Below are 15951 nucleotides of genomic sequence, written 5' to 3'. Positions count from 1 at the left end.
TTTATTTTTCTCTTTTAGTTATTTTTCAAATAGATTTAGATCTCTTTATATCTCTGTATTTCTATCATAAAACAGTTTCTAAACTATGCATAACGAGTAATTTGGACTTTTAAAGCTTTAGAGAAGTTTGATATCAGTGAAGACTGTGTTATCTTCACATTGTAGTTCACAAATTGCTGATTATAGCATGAGCATGATCATGATCATGTACCAATCATTTAAACATGAGAGCATATATGAGGTTCAATACTATTTGTCATAATTATGTTGTGCTATGTTATTGGATAAAAAGTAATAAGGAAATGAAGGAACATGATTATTCAAATTTGCAACATGAACGTTTTTGGTTGCTTTTGTTATTGGAGTTGAAGAAAAAGGAGCAAGAAACCTCCCACAAACACCATTGTTTTGCGTGAAAAAGGTTCATAAGGATTTGGTATCCAAGGCATTAGTAGTGTCAATAATCATAATAGTAACCAATTTTCCCTTAACATCCCAAACCACATTCATCATTTCTCTCTGGATATCCCAATAGTACCCTTTGTCCCTTTCCTTTAAAAATGAAGCAAAACCATTGACTTAATTCTAATACACGTCTCCATGCAGTTTATCTTCTATGTCAGATAGTGCTAGTACATTAGAAACTGACAAACTTAATTGGAATAATTATGGGGGGTAATTTTTCACCACTTTGTCTAGTAGATAGTAGATGTATGTATAGGATTGTTGGTTGTTTTGTTTAGTTCAGACTTTCAAAATTTTGGGACAATGCTACCTAGATTTATAAAGTACTAATCATCACAATTTGTCTTTTTGCATATTTTGATGTGTTTGTAGCACGGTCCCAGTTCCACTAGGTAAATACAATATCGAATATAATGGATGTTATTTTGTAAGGCATGGAACACATGATTTGGCCTTCACTTTTGTGTTCAAGGGGTCTTTGTTGCTTTAATATGTTACTTTAAGCTGTATGTTACTTGTATTTATTCTTTACTGCAGAGATGAGTCAATTGATAGTGGATACAAGTAACACAGCTTAAGCTTATTATTAAGATTAAATTTCACTGCCTTATTACAAGATTATGGCTCTCGAGAATGCTTGTTTAACAAAATTTAAAGAAGGAAAAAAAGGAAAAGGAAAAGAACAACAATAATATCTGGTTGCCTGCTTTTCAAAAGCAATCAAAGTGCTTTGACAGCTTTTTTTTTACCGACTGTTTACTTTATGTGGTTATTACATTTGAACTTTGGAGTTACAGTGTTTATCAAATTAAAAACTGAATACATATACACAACATACTACTTAGTATTACTCAGTCATGAACTTATGAGGCAAGTGCTACTTACTTCAATGATTAAATTTAGATTTGCTCATCCATGATAGATATATAGATTAGACTGATGAAATATTATCAATTAGTAAAGAAATGATTTATGATCTATCAATAAACAATATACATGTAAGCATATATCAAGCTCCACCAAAATGAATGTAATTTTACTGCTAATGGCTTTGTAAATCATGCTTTGCTAACAAATTCCACATCAAAAAAGAGTATTGAATCAGGTGGAATGACACATGAACCTGCATGAAATGAAGATAAGGTTCTCCTTGATTAGTCAAAATGGTAACAGAAAAAGTCATGCCAAGTAAAAAAAAGGTACCGCAATGATGTAAGGAAATTAGGCAGATACATAATTATTTACACTACTAATATTATGTGAAAACAGATAACCATGTGCTGACTATCGTACTAATTTGTATTCATTAATAAAACAGAATCTAAGACAGCTTAATATAATGTCCTTAGTCCAAGCTTCTCCACAGTATTCGCTATATGTTCATCTTTCTATAGTGTTCATGGGTCAACGTTATTTAGTGTCAAAAGATGAGTATGCCTTGGCATGATTCTTGTACAAATGTCCCTTCACCATTCTCTGTATAAAATTAAGAACTAGCTAGCAGCCATGTGGGGAGTGTATCAAGGAAAATGGAGTGTTTTAATATGAGAGCTGGGAGGAGCAAATGTTGACTGTAGAACCATACATGGATAAAAAGAATAAGAATTTTTTTAAGCATTACATGAATCATGGTCACCTAAAAAAGTTAGATAACTTTATGTTTTATCTTGATTATTCAAATTAGTTTCAATAATCAAGATATACTAATCATGAAACATATTACTCATTAAAAAGCATAACTTAAAAGGATATTTATGAGAAATTAAGAAGCCAAGAAGATCGAAGATCTGGACATATTAAGTGATATATGAATGAATTTTAGGCAAATTTTTAAAATGACAAATATTGTGAAACGGAGAAAGCATTAAATAATCCAAGGGATAATACAAATGCTATTATTTAGATGCGTTGAGTCATGAAGGTACTAAATTTTCAAAAGTGACAGAATAGAATGTTATAAAGATTAGATAACTTTATGTTTTAATCTTGTTTATTTATGTTAGATCCAATAATCAAGATACTAATTATCAAAAAACATTACTTACTAATAACATTAAAGGAAATATATAAGAATCTAAGAAGAAGATATGGACATATTAGGTAAAATATGAAAGAGTTTAAGGTAAATTTTTGGGTAATTCCCGTTAATAAAATGAATGGAGTTGAAAATTAGGTAAATGTCCTAAACCAGAACTGGTTACATGCCCTGTCCTGAACACATCTATATAAATCAAATCAAGTTAAGTCGATTTTAGCCATTTATAAGTAAATCGAATTAGCTTGCTTCGATTTACTAGTAGTACAACATATACATAGTAAATCGAATCAGGCTGATTCGATTTACTACTTTCGCTTGCTTCGATTTATATAGTAGTGGTACATCATATACATAGTAAATCGAATTAAGCTGATTCGATTTACTACTTGTACAGATTATTGACATTTCGATTTACTATGTATATGTTGTACCACAAGCAAGTAAATCGAAGCAAGCGAATTCGATTTACATGTAAATGGCTAAATTCGATTTATTAAGTGAATTACCCTAAATTTTTTAAATGACAAATATTGTGAAACAGAAGATGTTTTGACAAAATAAATAATGTAATGCAAAAAAGCCATTATCCAAATATATTAAGATATGAATATACCAAATTCCAGAGTGACAAATATTGTAAAATGAAGGGGGGTACAAATATTGTAAGGGGGGTATATCAGAGAGTCGAAGACGTAATGCAAAAAACCATTACAAGATGGATTGGATATTATAAAATCCAAGGCATAATGCAAAAAGAAGTCTTCTTCGATTTGCCTTGGATGAATTCAACTAGTGGCACAGCCAATAGACTCAAGTTTGATCCATTGAAAGTGAAGCAGATTCAGAAAATACAGCAAGCAGTACTTGTGCCTAGAGTGATGAGTGTTACTATTTATAGCAGTTAACTTAAACATAAAACACTTAACAAGAGAAAGGAGGAGTACTTGCCTCCTCTACAACCCGCTCCTCTTGAACCATATCCGAGTTCTGGTGGAAGCTTCAACGTACGTTTCCCTCCTAATAATGTTAGGAAAAAGGAAAATTCAAAAAATACCTTACCTTTGAATAATATTGTTAATTAGAATGTTAATTAAAGAAGAGGAAGCAGGCACCTTGAAGCATTGGAGGAATTCCATCACCTCCTAAAATGCCTTCATCCCATCCTTTGATGACCTATGAGATTTATCAATTCTCATGTCATCCATACTCAAACCATTTAATTTAATTAATCGATTAATGTTACCTCTCCAACGCCGACGCGGAATGTAAGTGGCTTGCCGCGATTGTAGCTGCTGTCGAAAACTTTGCCATTCTCCAGTCTCCCAACATAGTGTGCCTGCACCCACTGGCATAGTTCAAATCTACGAGTTCATGGAAAAATAGATATACGGTATGCATGTTTGACCTTAATAAGCTGGCCTTTAACGGCCTGAGGGCCAGTTCCAACAAGTTTGTCACAGAAGGCAAGGCCAGAAGGAGCTACTGTTAATTCACATGGTGCTGATTCAGCTGCTGATGAGAACTGTGGCTGCAAGAAGGAATGGAGAAGCCCAAGCCCAAGCCCAAGGCCTATTGCATCTCTTCTCTTCAAGAGGGGAGGAGTGACTACTAGTTCTAGTTGTTGTTGCTTGTGTGAACATTTGTGATGAGTGGAGGAGATTGCAAGAGTGGTTGGGGTTCTCTTTTGGGGGTAAAGCCGCATCCATGTACATGTTCCAACTGATGAGTATGCTGCTGCTACTGAACAACTCATCGTCCACAAATCACAAATCTAACGTCGATATGCCTCTCTCTCTCTCTCTCTCTCTCTCTTCACAAGCAATCAAATGTGATGATGCTATCCTCTTTTGGTTGGGCCGTCAATCATACTCTTTCTGACTCTAAAAGCCCAAACCCACAAAAGGGCCTGAAGAATTTGTTCAAGAACGAAAATACTATTCTACCCTCGCTTTCAAGAATATTTTACAATGCACTCCTGTTTCTGGTTCTAATTAACCTAGCAGGCTAGCGAAACCACAACCTCTTTCGGCGCCTCAATAGAAGAGAAGAGAATGGCGAAGTCGTTGAGGTCAAAGAGGGAAAAGAGGCTTAGGGCTATTCGGAGGGAGATTGTTGAGCCTCTCTACGAAAAGAAAGAAGCTGCTAAGCAAGCAGCCCTAGAAGCTGCCCTTGCCGCTCCGAAGCTTGAGGTTCGCCAACCCTCAAACTCCGCCATGGATGCCTCCACCGCCTCAGCTACCATCACCAATATGGGTATCTATCATATCTTTTCTCTCACTATATATCTTAGTTAGGGTTTGGTTCATGATTTCTAACAGATTAGACTGTAGATTAGGGTTTGTTGTCATTAATGCTGCTTCAATAACACTGGGAGTTAATTAATCTCAATACTATTTGTGAGTGTGGTTTCCTGAATGATGAGACGATGAGAGACTAGCTTTCACTTCAGAAGAGTCAAATTCAAGTCAGTGGTCCTTCCAAACTCTGAAGGAGATAACTTAGTTTGCTAACTGCACTCCCCGCAAGCTGTTTGGAACTAAGTTTAAAAGATGGCGTCTCCATTAGGTTTTACCCTGCTTATCATTTGCCATTTCACTTAGAGCACCAAGTTTTTAACTGAGAATTTATGTGAAGAGTGAAGACTATGTTAATGTTGCACAATAAAATTGCTATGGCACGATCTAATGTGTTGTATAAAATGTTACATTTGTCAGATGTGGAAATGGCTGACGGCGCTCAAAGCACAGCTTCCTTAAAGCCTGTTGGTGGAGTAGGTAAAAAATTCAAGAAGAAATTGAAGATTGCCAAGAGCAAGCGCCGTGGCAAGGGAAAGAAAAAGCGTCACATATAATGTGAATACTGAATGGTAATAAACTAATAATATCTCATTTTTAGTCCAACTCAAATTTGTATATGGTATCTTGCTACTGCATGTTATACACCTGTTTAAACATCTTTATCCATTGAGTAGCAAAATAATTATGACCATTATAGTTTCCAGAAATTGATATAGCTTAGTAGCTTAGGATTTCATTCTTATACCTTCAATGGCTTTATGTAAAATCTGAAACCTAGTTGCCAAGCTTCTAAAATTCTATGAGCCTTCAGACATGAATAGTTTACTACAATAACTGCCCATTTGAATAAACCAATTTGTTTGTTAGATACTCTGTTTTTCAATGTACCAATTTGTCCGCATTGATAGTTATGTGAGATGTGAGGGAGCAATGTATAAGGGTAGATATTCTCCCAATTCCTTAATTTAAAAGATTCACTATAGATTAATCCTGTAACCAAAACCCAACACAAAGAAAATATCTAGTAGGCTACTGCTAAATAATCCCAAATTATCACCTCAAGGGCCTCCTTATTGCCTTAAACCATAAGTATTAAAAGATAATTGGCACGTCGAAGATGATAATATGTTGCAAGAGGGGAGTCTAATAAGAAGTGAATTATCGAAACATAAATGAATTTTGCAGTGTTTATGTCCAGGTACTAACTATTTCAAGTCTTTGTCCACCCGCCAGTTTGTCCAGGGTCAGTCAATCCTGCCCTGTGTGATGCCTATATCTCCAAAAAGACCTGGTCTCATGTCATGTCACCCCTGACTGACCTGAGGCCTAAATGCATCAAAACTCAAAAGGAGGATGAGCCCTTCCCAATACTTTTTCTTCTATTGTGCCTGATAGGTAATTCTACCCGATGAAGAAGCTGGGAGCCGAGAGGTTACCAGCTGCCTGAGGTTATTCACAGATAAAGCAGAACAGATTGATCTGTAGCTGGGTGGGCACCGACTGGTCTTTTGACCATATCCTCTACCCCTTTTGTTAAACCAGTTCCTGAATCTATAATCCTTTTGTGGTCTTTTGTTAGTTGCTTATAACCATAATATCCGGATACTCTTTCTGTTTTTGATTTAATGTTTTCTTACCATGCTTGTGGTATGCGATTTTGTAGGTTGCAGTGGTCTAGTCAGAATTACTGTGGCTTTCTATTCAGAAAGACTGCTAAAATTTTGATCGAACAAGCACGAAGACAATTCACTTCTCTCGTCTTTGGGAGCTCTAGACATTTTTATTAACTATACACTCAAATAGTGAGGAACAATACAATTTAGTGTGTAGTAGTAGTCAAGTGTTTTAAGACTCGTTGTGAACATGAAAGTAGATATTCAATTTGTGTACCAACCGACCTACCAAGCTCTTGGAAGTTGAACTTGATGTTTACTTTTACTATTGTTGAATTTTATCATTCTTGTAGTTTTATTCTCAATGTTTTGTCATGTCATGTTCTCGGAATCAAATATAACCTAAATGTCTAATAAGACCCGAAAAGCAATTAAAAAAGCCAACTTGTCAACCCAAAAATGAAATGAAAATTCACACAGTTGCAGCGTCGTTTTAACATGAGCGAAACGGAAGTATGTACTCCTGTACTCGGGGAAAAAATAGGCGAAGGAGCGAGGGAGGAGCGAGGGAGTATGTACTCCTGTACTCGGGGAAAAAATAGGCGAAGGAGGGAGCAGGAGCGAGAATGATGGCCATGTCGTTAGAAGAGATAAGGGGGAGAATGAGGATGGGTGTGCACCCGATGGTAAGGAGGTTCTTCTAGGAAAGATATTTAAGGGGATGGGTGTGCACCCGATGGTAAGGAGGTTCTTCTAGGAAAGATATTTAAGGGGAGAATGAGGATGGGTGTGCACCCGATGGTAAGTAAGGAGGTTCTTCTAGGAAGGATATTTAAAGGTTACTTTCAGAGATAAAGTTATTGGTATAGAAAAATTTAAGGCTTTTGCACTTGAATCTCTTTTTAAGGATTGGAGAGCAATAATGGCAGGTGAACAAGGTGATTCCTAACTTTTGTGTGTTAGCTTCACAAAAGAAGCAAAGCTCTGCTTGGCCGAACTTTATAGAGATGCTTTAGTGATCAAGGTCTTGGACAAAAACTACAATTATACAGCTTTTTCACATAAGTTTCGGATGGTCTGGCGCATCAAAAGTGGCTTTGATATTCTAGACGTGGGATTTGGGTATTTCCTGGTGAAATTCGATGGTGCTGAGGATTGGGATAAAGTCATGCTTGGTGGCCCGTGGTTGATAGAGGGGCATTATGTTGTTGTAAAATCATGGGATGTAGATTTTTGGCCATGTAAAAAGTCCTTCGGGTCAATGCTTGCATGGATTTGGGTTTGGGGCTTCTAATCTGGTGCTACCAAGAGTAGACTATTATGCGTATTGCTTCTGCGATAGGTGTCCTGATCAAAATGGACATGGCCACTAAATTGGTAGAGAGAGAGATATGTCGAACATGTGTTCAAATAAATTTGGGATTGCCAATGATCAAGAATATTATTGTGGAAGGGATAACTCATGCAGTTATGGTAATGATAAGGCACAATGCTTGGGTAGATCACCACGGAAGGGAAGAGTGTTGATCCTAGCGCCGCCAAGACCCAGGTTGGTGAAAAGTGAACGTCAATTAATGATAAAAAAAAATTCAAAAATCAAATACAACTGATGATGTTGTGAGGCGTGGTTGTTGGCGAGGATCACAAACCTAATATGAATGATGATTCATTGGCTAATAACTTGCATGAGATTCACGTTGAAGAGGCATGCAAGAATGAAGAAGTGGGTTGGGAGCAAGTATTAAGGAAAAGGAAATATAAGTTGGGCCAAAAGCAAATTTAGGCCCAAGGACGGGAATACTCAAGCAAAGGTTCGGATAGGAAAGCAAGGCCATGTTACATGCTCCTCTTGCTGATGGATCCGCTTATTCACGAGCTAGGATCGGATCTCAAACCATGCACCAGAGGCATGGGTCGCGTGTGAGGAATGGAGATGTGTTTGCGATGCCGTCTTCTCACTAGACCCCAGCTCCCTGTGGCTCCTTCCTCCGGAAACGTCTAAGACCGTCGTCCTTGCAAAGCTCGTCGACGGAGAAGAATGGAAGCACGGTAGTGGACGCTTCCGCAAAAGTTGCTGCAGCGGTAGTACCATCGGGGATGGAAGTCTCGTCGTCGAATGATGCAATGAAGGAAGGCAAGGATGAGGGAGTATGTCTTGTGATTCAAGCCTTATCTTGAGGTTAGTGAACCAATTTTATATTCATTGCTATTCTATTATTCTATCTTTATATTATGGATAGTTTAAATATAATAGTTTGGAACATTAAGAGTGCATCTAATAAGTTAGCCCGGGTGAATTGCAAAGAGCTTGTTAGGAAATTTAAACTTATCGTTTTATTATGGTTAAAATTCATTGTCATTTTCAACATTTGAAATTGTTATGGAAAAGGTTTGGTTATCATTCTATTGGTACAGTGAAGGCAACATGGTATAAAGGGGGTATATGATTCCTTTCTACAGTGTCGGATGCTTGCTGCAAGTGGGTAAATGCTTTTAGTCAGTGCGTTACGGTGGAAGTTCAGTTAGATAATGTGATTCGCAGGTGTAGCGATATTTATAGTAGTCCTCATTTTAATACCAGAGTTCTTTTGTGGGATTATCTTGTGACTCAGTCCTCGTCTTTTCATGGGCCATAGATCATTATTGGTGATTTTAATGAAATTCTATTCTCTTGTGAATCTAAGGATTGTCTTTTTTCGAGTCGACGCACAAATTGCTTTGCTGCCTCACTAGGGGGATAGCGATCTATTTTACGTAAAGACTATTGGAAGATGATTTTCTTGGTACAGAAGGGTGAAAAATTATGTTGAGGTGGCAAAAAGCTTAACTGGGTTTGTATCAATAGTGGATGCTTATCTCTATTTCCTGAGGCTTATGTGGAAATACTAAATAGACTTCAATCTGATGATTGTCCCATCCTAGTTCACTGTAAAGGGCGGCCCTAGCCGAAAAAGAATAGGCCTTTTCAGTTTATTGCGACTTGGGCTACCCATTTGAGGTATACAGATATTGTGACCAAATCCTGGTGGTCTGGCTATAGATAGGTGCATGGCAAGCTTTCAAAAGTGCATAAGAACTCTCTACAGTTTAATTCTAAAGTGTTCGACAACATTTTCGTTAAGAAAAGCAAGTTGGAGCACCAAATTAATTTCCTACAGAAGCGGCTGGAAGTGATGAAAGATTCTTCTATGCAGTAAAAAGAGTGACAGTTGATTGAGGATTACAATAACACTCTTGTGCAAGCGGAACTTCGGTGGTTTCAAAAATCCAGAGAGTAGTGGGTAAAATTCGGGGATAGAAATGCCAATTTCTTTCATGTTTATACTCTGGTGCGGATGAAGCATAACAAATCCATGGTCTCTTTCTCTAGGATGGGGTGTGAAAAACGAATTCGGATGTCCTTTGAAGGAAAGCTGAGTCATTTTTTAAAAGCTTATTCCGTTAATAGGAGGATGTGGATTTGGAATGTCTTGGTGAAGTATCGCTTCCTTCCCTGAATGAGGACGCTTGCTGTAATCTCACAGCGCCAGCTACATTGGAGGAAGTTAAATCGACTATTTTTAGTATGCATTCTTCTAAGGCGTTGGGTCCTAATGGTTTCAGGCTTTCTTCTTCAAAGAATATTAGGAGATTATTAGTTTTGATGTTTAGACTATGGTTAGTCAAGCGTTCTCTGGTATAGATATTGATCCGACAATAATGAAAACTCTCCTGATTCTTATTCCAAAGGTAGAGAGCCCGGTTTCCATGAAGGATTTCAAACCTATCAATCTCTATAATGTGGTTTACAAAGTTATAACGAAGGTACTGGTAAATAGACTTCGTCCTCATCTCATAGACATTGTTAGGCCCCTTCAAGGAGGTTTTATTCCAAAAAGGGGAACCTATGACAACGTAATTATTGTGCAAGAGGTTCTCCACTTCATGAAGAAAACGAAGTCCAAAAAAGGCACTTTGGCACTATATCTGTTTGTGTTGCGTATGGATAACTTTTGCAGATCCTCTAGGATGAAGGTTAATGTGGAGTAATCTAAAGCGCTATACTCCAAGAATGTCTCAGCGACAAGAAAATATATTTTTACTGGGGTGTCATCCATCAAATTCATCCAGAACTTGGGCAAGTATATAGGGGTTACCCTTAGTCACTCTCGGGTGATGTGAGCAGCGTTCAATGATGTTTTAGATAACATTCGGGGCAGGCTGGCTAGCTGGGAAGGGAGATTGCTTAACAAGGCGAGAAGACTATGCTTAATCAATTCAGTAGTGGCTGCAATTCTTTCTTATCGCATGCAAGTATCTTTTTTTTCCTAAAAGGATATCCAATAAGATAGAATCCATGATGCAGAGCTTTCTCTGAAAAGGTCAAGCTGATGGTAGAGGCATGAATCTGGTTAGTTAGAAGGTGTTGGTCACCCCTAAGAAGTTTGGTGGTTTGGGAATTCGAGATCCGTTTTGTGCTAATGTTGCTCTTCTTGAAAAGTTAGTCTGACCATTTTTTCATCATCCAAACAAGCTATGGGTTCAATTCTTGGTAGAAAAATACCATTCCTCACTTGGAGACTATTTCAGTCGGTCTTGAGACACGAGCTCCTATGTTTGGAAGAGTATATGTAAAACTTGGGATCTATTGAAGGATGGCTTTGTTTGGTGCATTGGGGATCTAAACCAGAACTTTTGATTTTCTAATTAGAGAAAAGAGGGGCCAGCTTTGCCAGGAGATGGATTATGTTCACATTTCTGATTTGGATCTCCCGATCTTGGATCTTTGGTCATCTGGACAGTGGCACCTTCAGAATATCTATTCTCCTCTAAACTAGTTTTTGCAAGGCAACATTTTTTCCTATAATTCGGATGTGCAAGTAGGTTTAGGGGTAGAATAGTTTTGGTCTAGTGCGACGTCAAAGGTTTATGACTCTCTTTGTGGTTACTTGTGGCTCAGTAAAAAGAAGTTTGGTTGGGAAGACCAAGGGAATTGGCTTTGACTTTGGCGTCATCTTGTTCTGAAAAAACATAAATTCTCGGCCTGACTTAGTCTTAGGGAGACTCTGCCCACTGCTGCTTTTCGTTTCAAGAGGGGATCTCACCGATGGACAGCTGTTCACGATATTTTTTTGGTCAGGAATCGGTTGTTCATTGTATTCAGAATTGTCCGAAAACTCAACTAGTTTGGTAGGCTTTAGAGATTTCTGATCAACCTCTGAATTTGATGAACTGGTTCTTGCTTCATAGCAAAAAACGTCCTTTCAGATTCTTTTCTGGTCTATGGTAGATTTGGCGTTCCAAGAATAATGAGATCTTTCATCCACACGAGTCTTGGCCCTAAATAAGATTACTAGTATGGTTTTGTCCTTGGAAAAGAAAATTTGGAATATTTTTTAGTTGCAACGAGTTTCTATCCCCTCTACTATTAGTGGCTCATGGATTCCCCCTCGTTGGGTACTTTTAAGATTAATTGTGATACATAGGGCTGCACACGGATCGGATCGGATCGGATATAGCCTAAAATTCTATCCGATTCGCATTGTACTCATCGGATTGGATCGGATACAATATTCACAATTTTTTAGGCTGGATCCGATCTGCATACTTGCGGATCGGATATCGGATATATCCGCATAATTAAAAAAAAACTATTTTAAGATTTTGTTTGACTGTTTTTACAAAAAACTATCCAGAAAATTTATTTTTTATCCGTTTAAGCCTATTTACTCCTAAAATATTATCAATAATAGTTCTCTTGAATAACAAAAACAAAATAATAACACAAGATTTAAGTTTAGTTATTCTAAGTTGGAGTACAACATAAAAAATTAAAAACAAAATATCATAAAATTCATAAAATAACACACTAAAATTCATATCACATTAGGGTTTACTTTCTAAACTATGCTATTTATATGTGATATGCAGATATGCGGATTTGCGGATCGGATCCACGGATATCACTGCCGAATCCGCAATCTGATCTGACCATAGTGCGGATCCGATCCGATCTGATCCGATGGGTCTGCGGATTGGATAATATCCGCAAAATTCGGATCGAATGCGGATAATTACCGCGGATATGTGGATATTATCCGATCCATGTGCAGCCCTAGTGATATAAGTTATCCTGGTATTGGTGATCGTGTTGGTTTTGTCTGTGTTAGCAGAGATTGGAATGGAAGTTGGCAACGAGACTGTTTGAGAACTATTGAGAGTCGTAATCAAGGTAGCAAAAATCGCGTCTTTACTCGTATAAACGGACGATTTTACGGGTTTGCAGGTCATCCCCGTTCCCATTTCTACTTCCGCGCCTGGTGAAGCAGGAATTCATGGAATCGCCGCGGAAGATCGTGAAATCGTACAATCGTGTCGTCTCCACCGCGTCAAAGAAAAGGCAATCCAGAAGAAGAAGATTTGCGGGTTTGAGATGATCCGACTGGCCCAACCCGAATCCCACTAAAAACTCTTCAATTTGTGTTGCACTTCCTAAGCGGTTACTTATCTTTGCCCCTCTTTTTGAATTTTGACTCTCTCCCGCTCTTTCACTATTCTAAATCTCTCATTGACCCATTGTATTGTACATTTTTTTGAGATTTTTATTCAACAATTCTATACTTTTTCTTCCACCATTGTTAGCTTGTTGTCTTCTTGGCTCTTGTCAACACAGCTTTATGAGACTGAGTCTGTAAGTGCGGTGGCCTCTCCATGATTACATCTTTGTTCTGTGCTTGTGCATTGCAGTATCTTGTGCAATCTTATTTGATAAGTACATAATAAATTAATAATATATTTAGTTATTTATCATCATTACAAATTTACAATTAAAAAATATAGTTAGTTTTAGTTTCTTTTCCGTCATTAATAACCAATAGTGATCAACGAGATCCATGGATAGAGTGATGAAGAAACTTATGATTTGGATTATTATTATTAAGACAATTTAGGAAAATTTCGCTTTGCATACACCAATTTCAGCTTGTTTTTTTCATTTTGTTATGCTTCTATTTTGTGTTGTCTCCTTGATAGTAAAAAGGATTAAGGAGGCTCTATCTTATATTTTAGTTAATAGTTTAAAGATTAAGACATGATATTGACTAATAAATATGAATGAATAATGCTGCCCTATTTGTGCATTTCACCAAAACCTCCTTATTTTGCAGCTAATAGAATCCAATTTATCTTGATCATTGTGCATTTCACCAAAAACTTCTTATTTTACAACAATCCAATTCACCATAATTAAATTTCAATATAAAAATCAAGCTGCAATTAACCCAACCAACAACACTAACTTCATCTAGTTCTCTTGTTAATCTTAATTAATTTGATGTGATGTTTTCTTATTATATATAGTTCTACGTAACTAGTAATCTTAGTGGAAAGTAATTAGTTGAAGTTGCTTGTTTTTTGTTAAAAAGTGGTAGTTAGTTACTATAATCATCTAACTATATCAGCTTATAATTTTTGAGAACTAAAATATCTATATAAAGATATTGATGCTTTATTTGATAACGTATTGATTTTCGTTTATTTATATAAAGACTTGTTTGAGAAGTGCATGGAAATTACTTAAAAATATTTTGATGATGTACATAATGTTATCCTTGATAGTGATTCAAATGATTGTTATTAAGAAAGTTTAGGAAATTTTCTTTTTGGCATGCATCAACTTCAGCTTGCTCTTTATGTTTGTTATGCCTCTGTTTTGTTAATAGTTTAAGGATCAAGAAAGACATGACAGTAATTAATGAATGTGAGTGGTGCTACATTTTACCAAAATTTCTCTCATTTTAAATTTTTGTATCTCAAAGATGTCAATATAAATAAGTATTACCAATATAATACATACATAATATTGTGCTCAGGTATAAGAAAAGTAGAAAATGTCAACAAAACATAATTGGATTGGGATTTAGGAACTTTGTTTGTTTTTCATTTAATTTTTTAGTTCTTAAAGCTTTGCAAGTTAAATTTTTTAATTGCTACCTACAACCTAAATGCTTACATAGTTAATTATATATTTGCTCATTAGTTTATTTATTTTAGTGTAGTGAATTTGATATAGACTGCACAATTTTCTTTTAAAAATAATATGAATTTGTTTCTACTGTGTTCTCATTTTAGATTCCATAGTTCAAAAATTAATTATGTACTTCTATTTGTTTAGATTTGATATAGTTTCAAATGCGGATAATGGTAAAAATAATATTGGAGTTGAAACTGATTGTGGTTGTGCGTCCAAGAATATCGCTAAAAATACTGAAGGAAATAAGAGTGACAAATCTTGGAAGCATGAAATTTCGGTTGATGGAGATGCTAAAAAAAATAAAATGCAAGTATTGCGATAAGGTGGTGATAGGAGGAGTGTAAGGTGGAAAAAACATTGAAAATATTATTTTGGATAAAACATTTTAGGGAAACATTATCCATTACTTGAGAGGTGCTTATCTTCTTCTTCATGTGCTCCGTATAGTGGATTTAGAGGAAAAGACAGCTATGGGATATATGTATTCTGAAATTGATCGTGCTAAAGAAAAAATTATTAAAGATGCTTTTTAAAGTGTTGAAGTAAGGTAATAAAATTAGTAATCAATAAACATTTTCTTTCAATTTTATCATTTAATTATTTACTAATTAGCTAATTGCTGTCTAATTCACTATTTTTATGTTTTTTTTAGTTATAAACCTTTGTAGAATATTATTGATGCAAGATGGGACAAACAACTCTTTAGACTTTTGCATGCTGCAGGCTATTATTTGAATCCACAAATTCATTATAGTCCTAATTTTAAGGTTGATCTGAGTATGATATTAAGAAAGGACTTTATGATTATTTGGATATACTTGTGGGAGATCCTGCACTCGTTACAATTATTGATAGTCAACTTGAAGATTTTAAGAGTAAAGCTAAATTTTTTGGTAGAGATGTAGCAAAAAATGCTCTCAAAACTTAAACACCCTCACAATGGTGGGATTGTTACGGGGATAAACATCCAAAACTTCAAAAGTTTGCTATCTATGTCTTGAGTTTGACTTTAGTTCATCAGGATGTAAGCGTAATTAGAGTGCTTTTGAGATGGTAAACTTTTAATTTGATATTAGTTTAGAAATTTATTTTCTAAATTATAGAATTAGTTAATTATTCAATTCTATTAATTTTTAATTAGCATATGTTAATATATTAAATAAATACTTGTAAAATTTGATATTATTAGGTTCACATAAAAATTAAAGGAGAAATCGTTTGAAGACAAGCACAATGAATGACGTTGTTTTTGTGATGATCAATTTAAGATTGGCAAGGAAGAAGCCATCAAGAAATACTATAGCCTTGAAGACTTGGATTCGGATGAAGAATGAATTGTGGAAGATGAAAATATGATGAAAAGTTTGGAAGAATTTGACACACAAAATGATGTAAATTTAACCCCTCAAGAAAATAGAAGTAAAGATGGGTCCTTTGATTGATTTGGAAGCTCCTCTTCTTGATGATGGTGCTTTCAATGAATTTCTCAACTTTCCTCCTAATGAAAATCAAAATGTTAGAGAACAT

General features: G+C 35.9%; 2 protein-coding genes across 2 annotated transcripts; one reads left to right on the top strand and one right to left on the bottom strand.

Moving 5' to 3' along the window:
- Positions 1–1396: 1396 nt before the first annotated feature.
- LOC112792440 (peptidyl-prolyl cis-trans isomerase FKBP13, chloroplastic) lies at positions 1397–4425 on the bottom strand. Its single transcript, XM_025835683.3, has 5 exons — positions 3909–4425; positions 3747–3839; positions 3616–3676; positions 3452–3520; positions 1397–1588 (listed from the first exon to the last, which is right to left on the bottom strand). Exons 1-5 carry the CDS (start codon positions 4254–4256, stop codon positions 1524–1526), a joined length of 636 nt encoding a protein of 211 aa, XP_025691468.1. The 5' UTR covers positions 4257–4425; the 3' UTR covers positions 1397–1523.
- On the top strand, positions 4361–6778 carry LOC112792441 (uncharacterized). Its single transcript, XM_025835684.3, has 3 exons — positions 4361–4756; positions 5218–5369; positions 6464–6778. Exons 1-2 carry the CDS (start codon positions 4555–4557, stop codon positions 5352–5354), a joined length of 339 nt encoding a protein of 112 aa, XP_025691469.1. The 5' UTR covers positions 4361–4554; the 3' UTR covers positions 5355–5369; positions 6464–6778.
- Positions 6779–15951: the final 9173 nt, after the last annotated feature.

The sequence above is a fragment of the Arachis hypogaea genome, chromosome 13 (assembly GCF_003086295.3).
Source record: "Arachis hypogaea cultivar Tifrunner chromosome 13, arahy.Tifrunner.gnm2.J5K5, whole genome shotgun sequence".
Lineage (NCBI taxonomy): Eukaryota > Viridiplantae > Streptophyta > Magnoliopsida > Fabales > Fabaceae > Arachis > Arachis hypogaea.
Note: the sequence above shows the minus strand (reverse complement) of the source record. Positions and strands in the feature narration are given on the sequence as shown.

Coding starts and splice junctions, on each gene's coding strand:
- LOC112792441 (XM_025835684.3), top strand. CDS start 4,555: ATGGCGAAGTCGTTGAGGTCAAAGAGGGAAAAGAGGCTTAGGGCTATT. Junction 4,757..5,217: donor AGCTACCATCACCAATATGG/GTATCTATCATA, acceptor TACATTTGTCAG/ATGTGGAAATGGCTGACGGC.
- LOC112792440 (XM_025835683.3), bottom strand. CDS start 4,256: ATGAGTTGTTCAGTAGCAGCAGCATACTCATCAGTTGGAACATGTACA. Junction 3,840..3,908: donor TTAAAGGCCAGCTTATTAAG/GTCAAACATGCA, acceptor CAGTGGGTGCAG/GCACACTATGTTGGGAGACT. Junction 3,521..3,615: donor AATTCCTCCAATGCTTCAAG/GTGCCTGCTTCC, acceptor TAACATTATTAG/GAGGGAAACGTACGTTGAAG.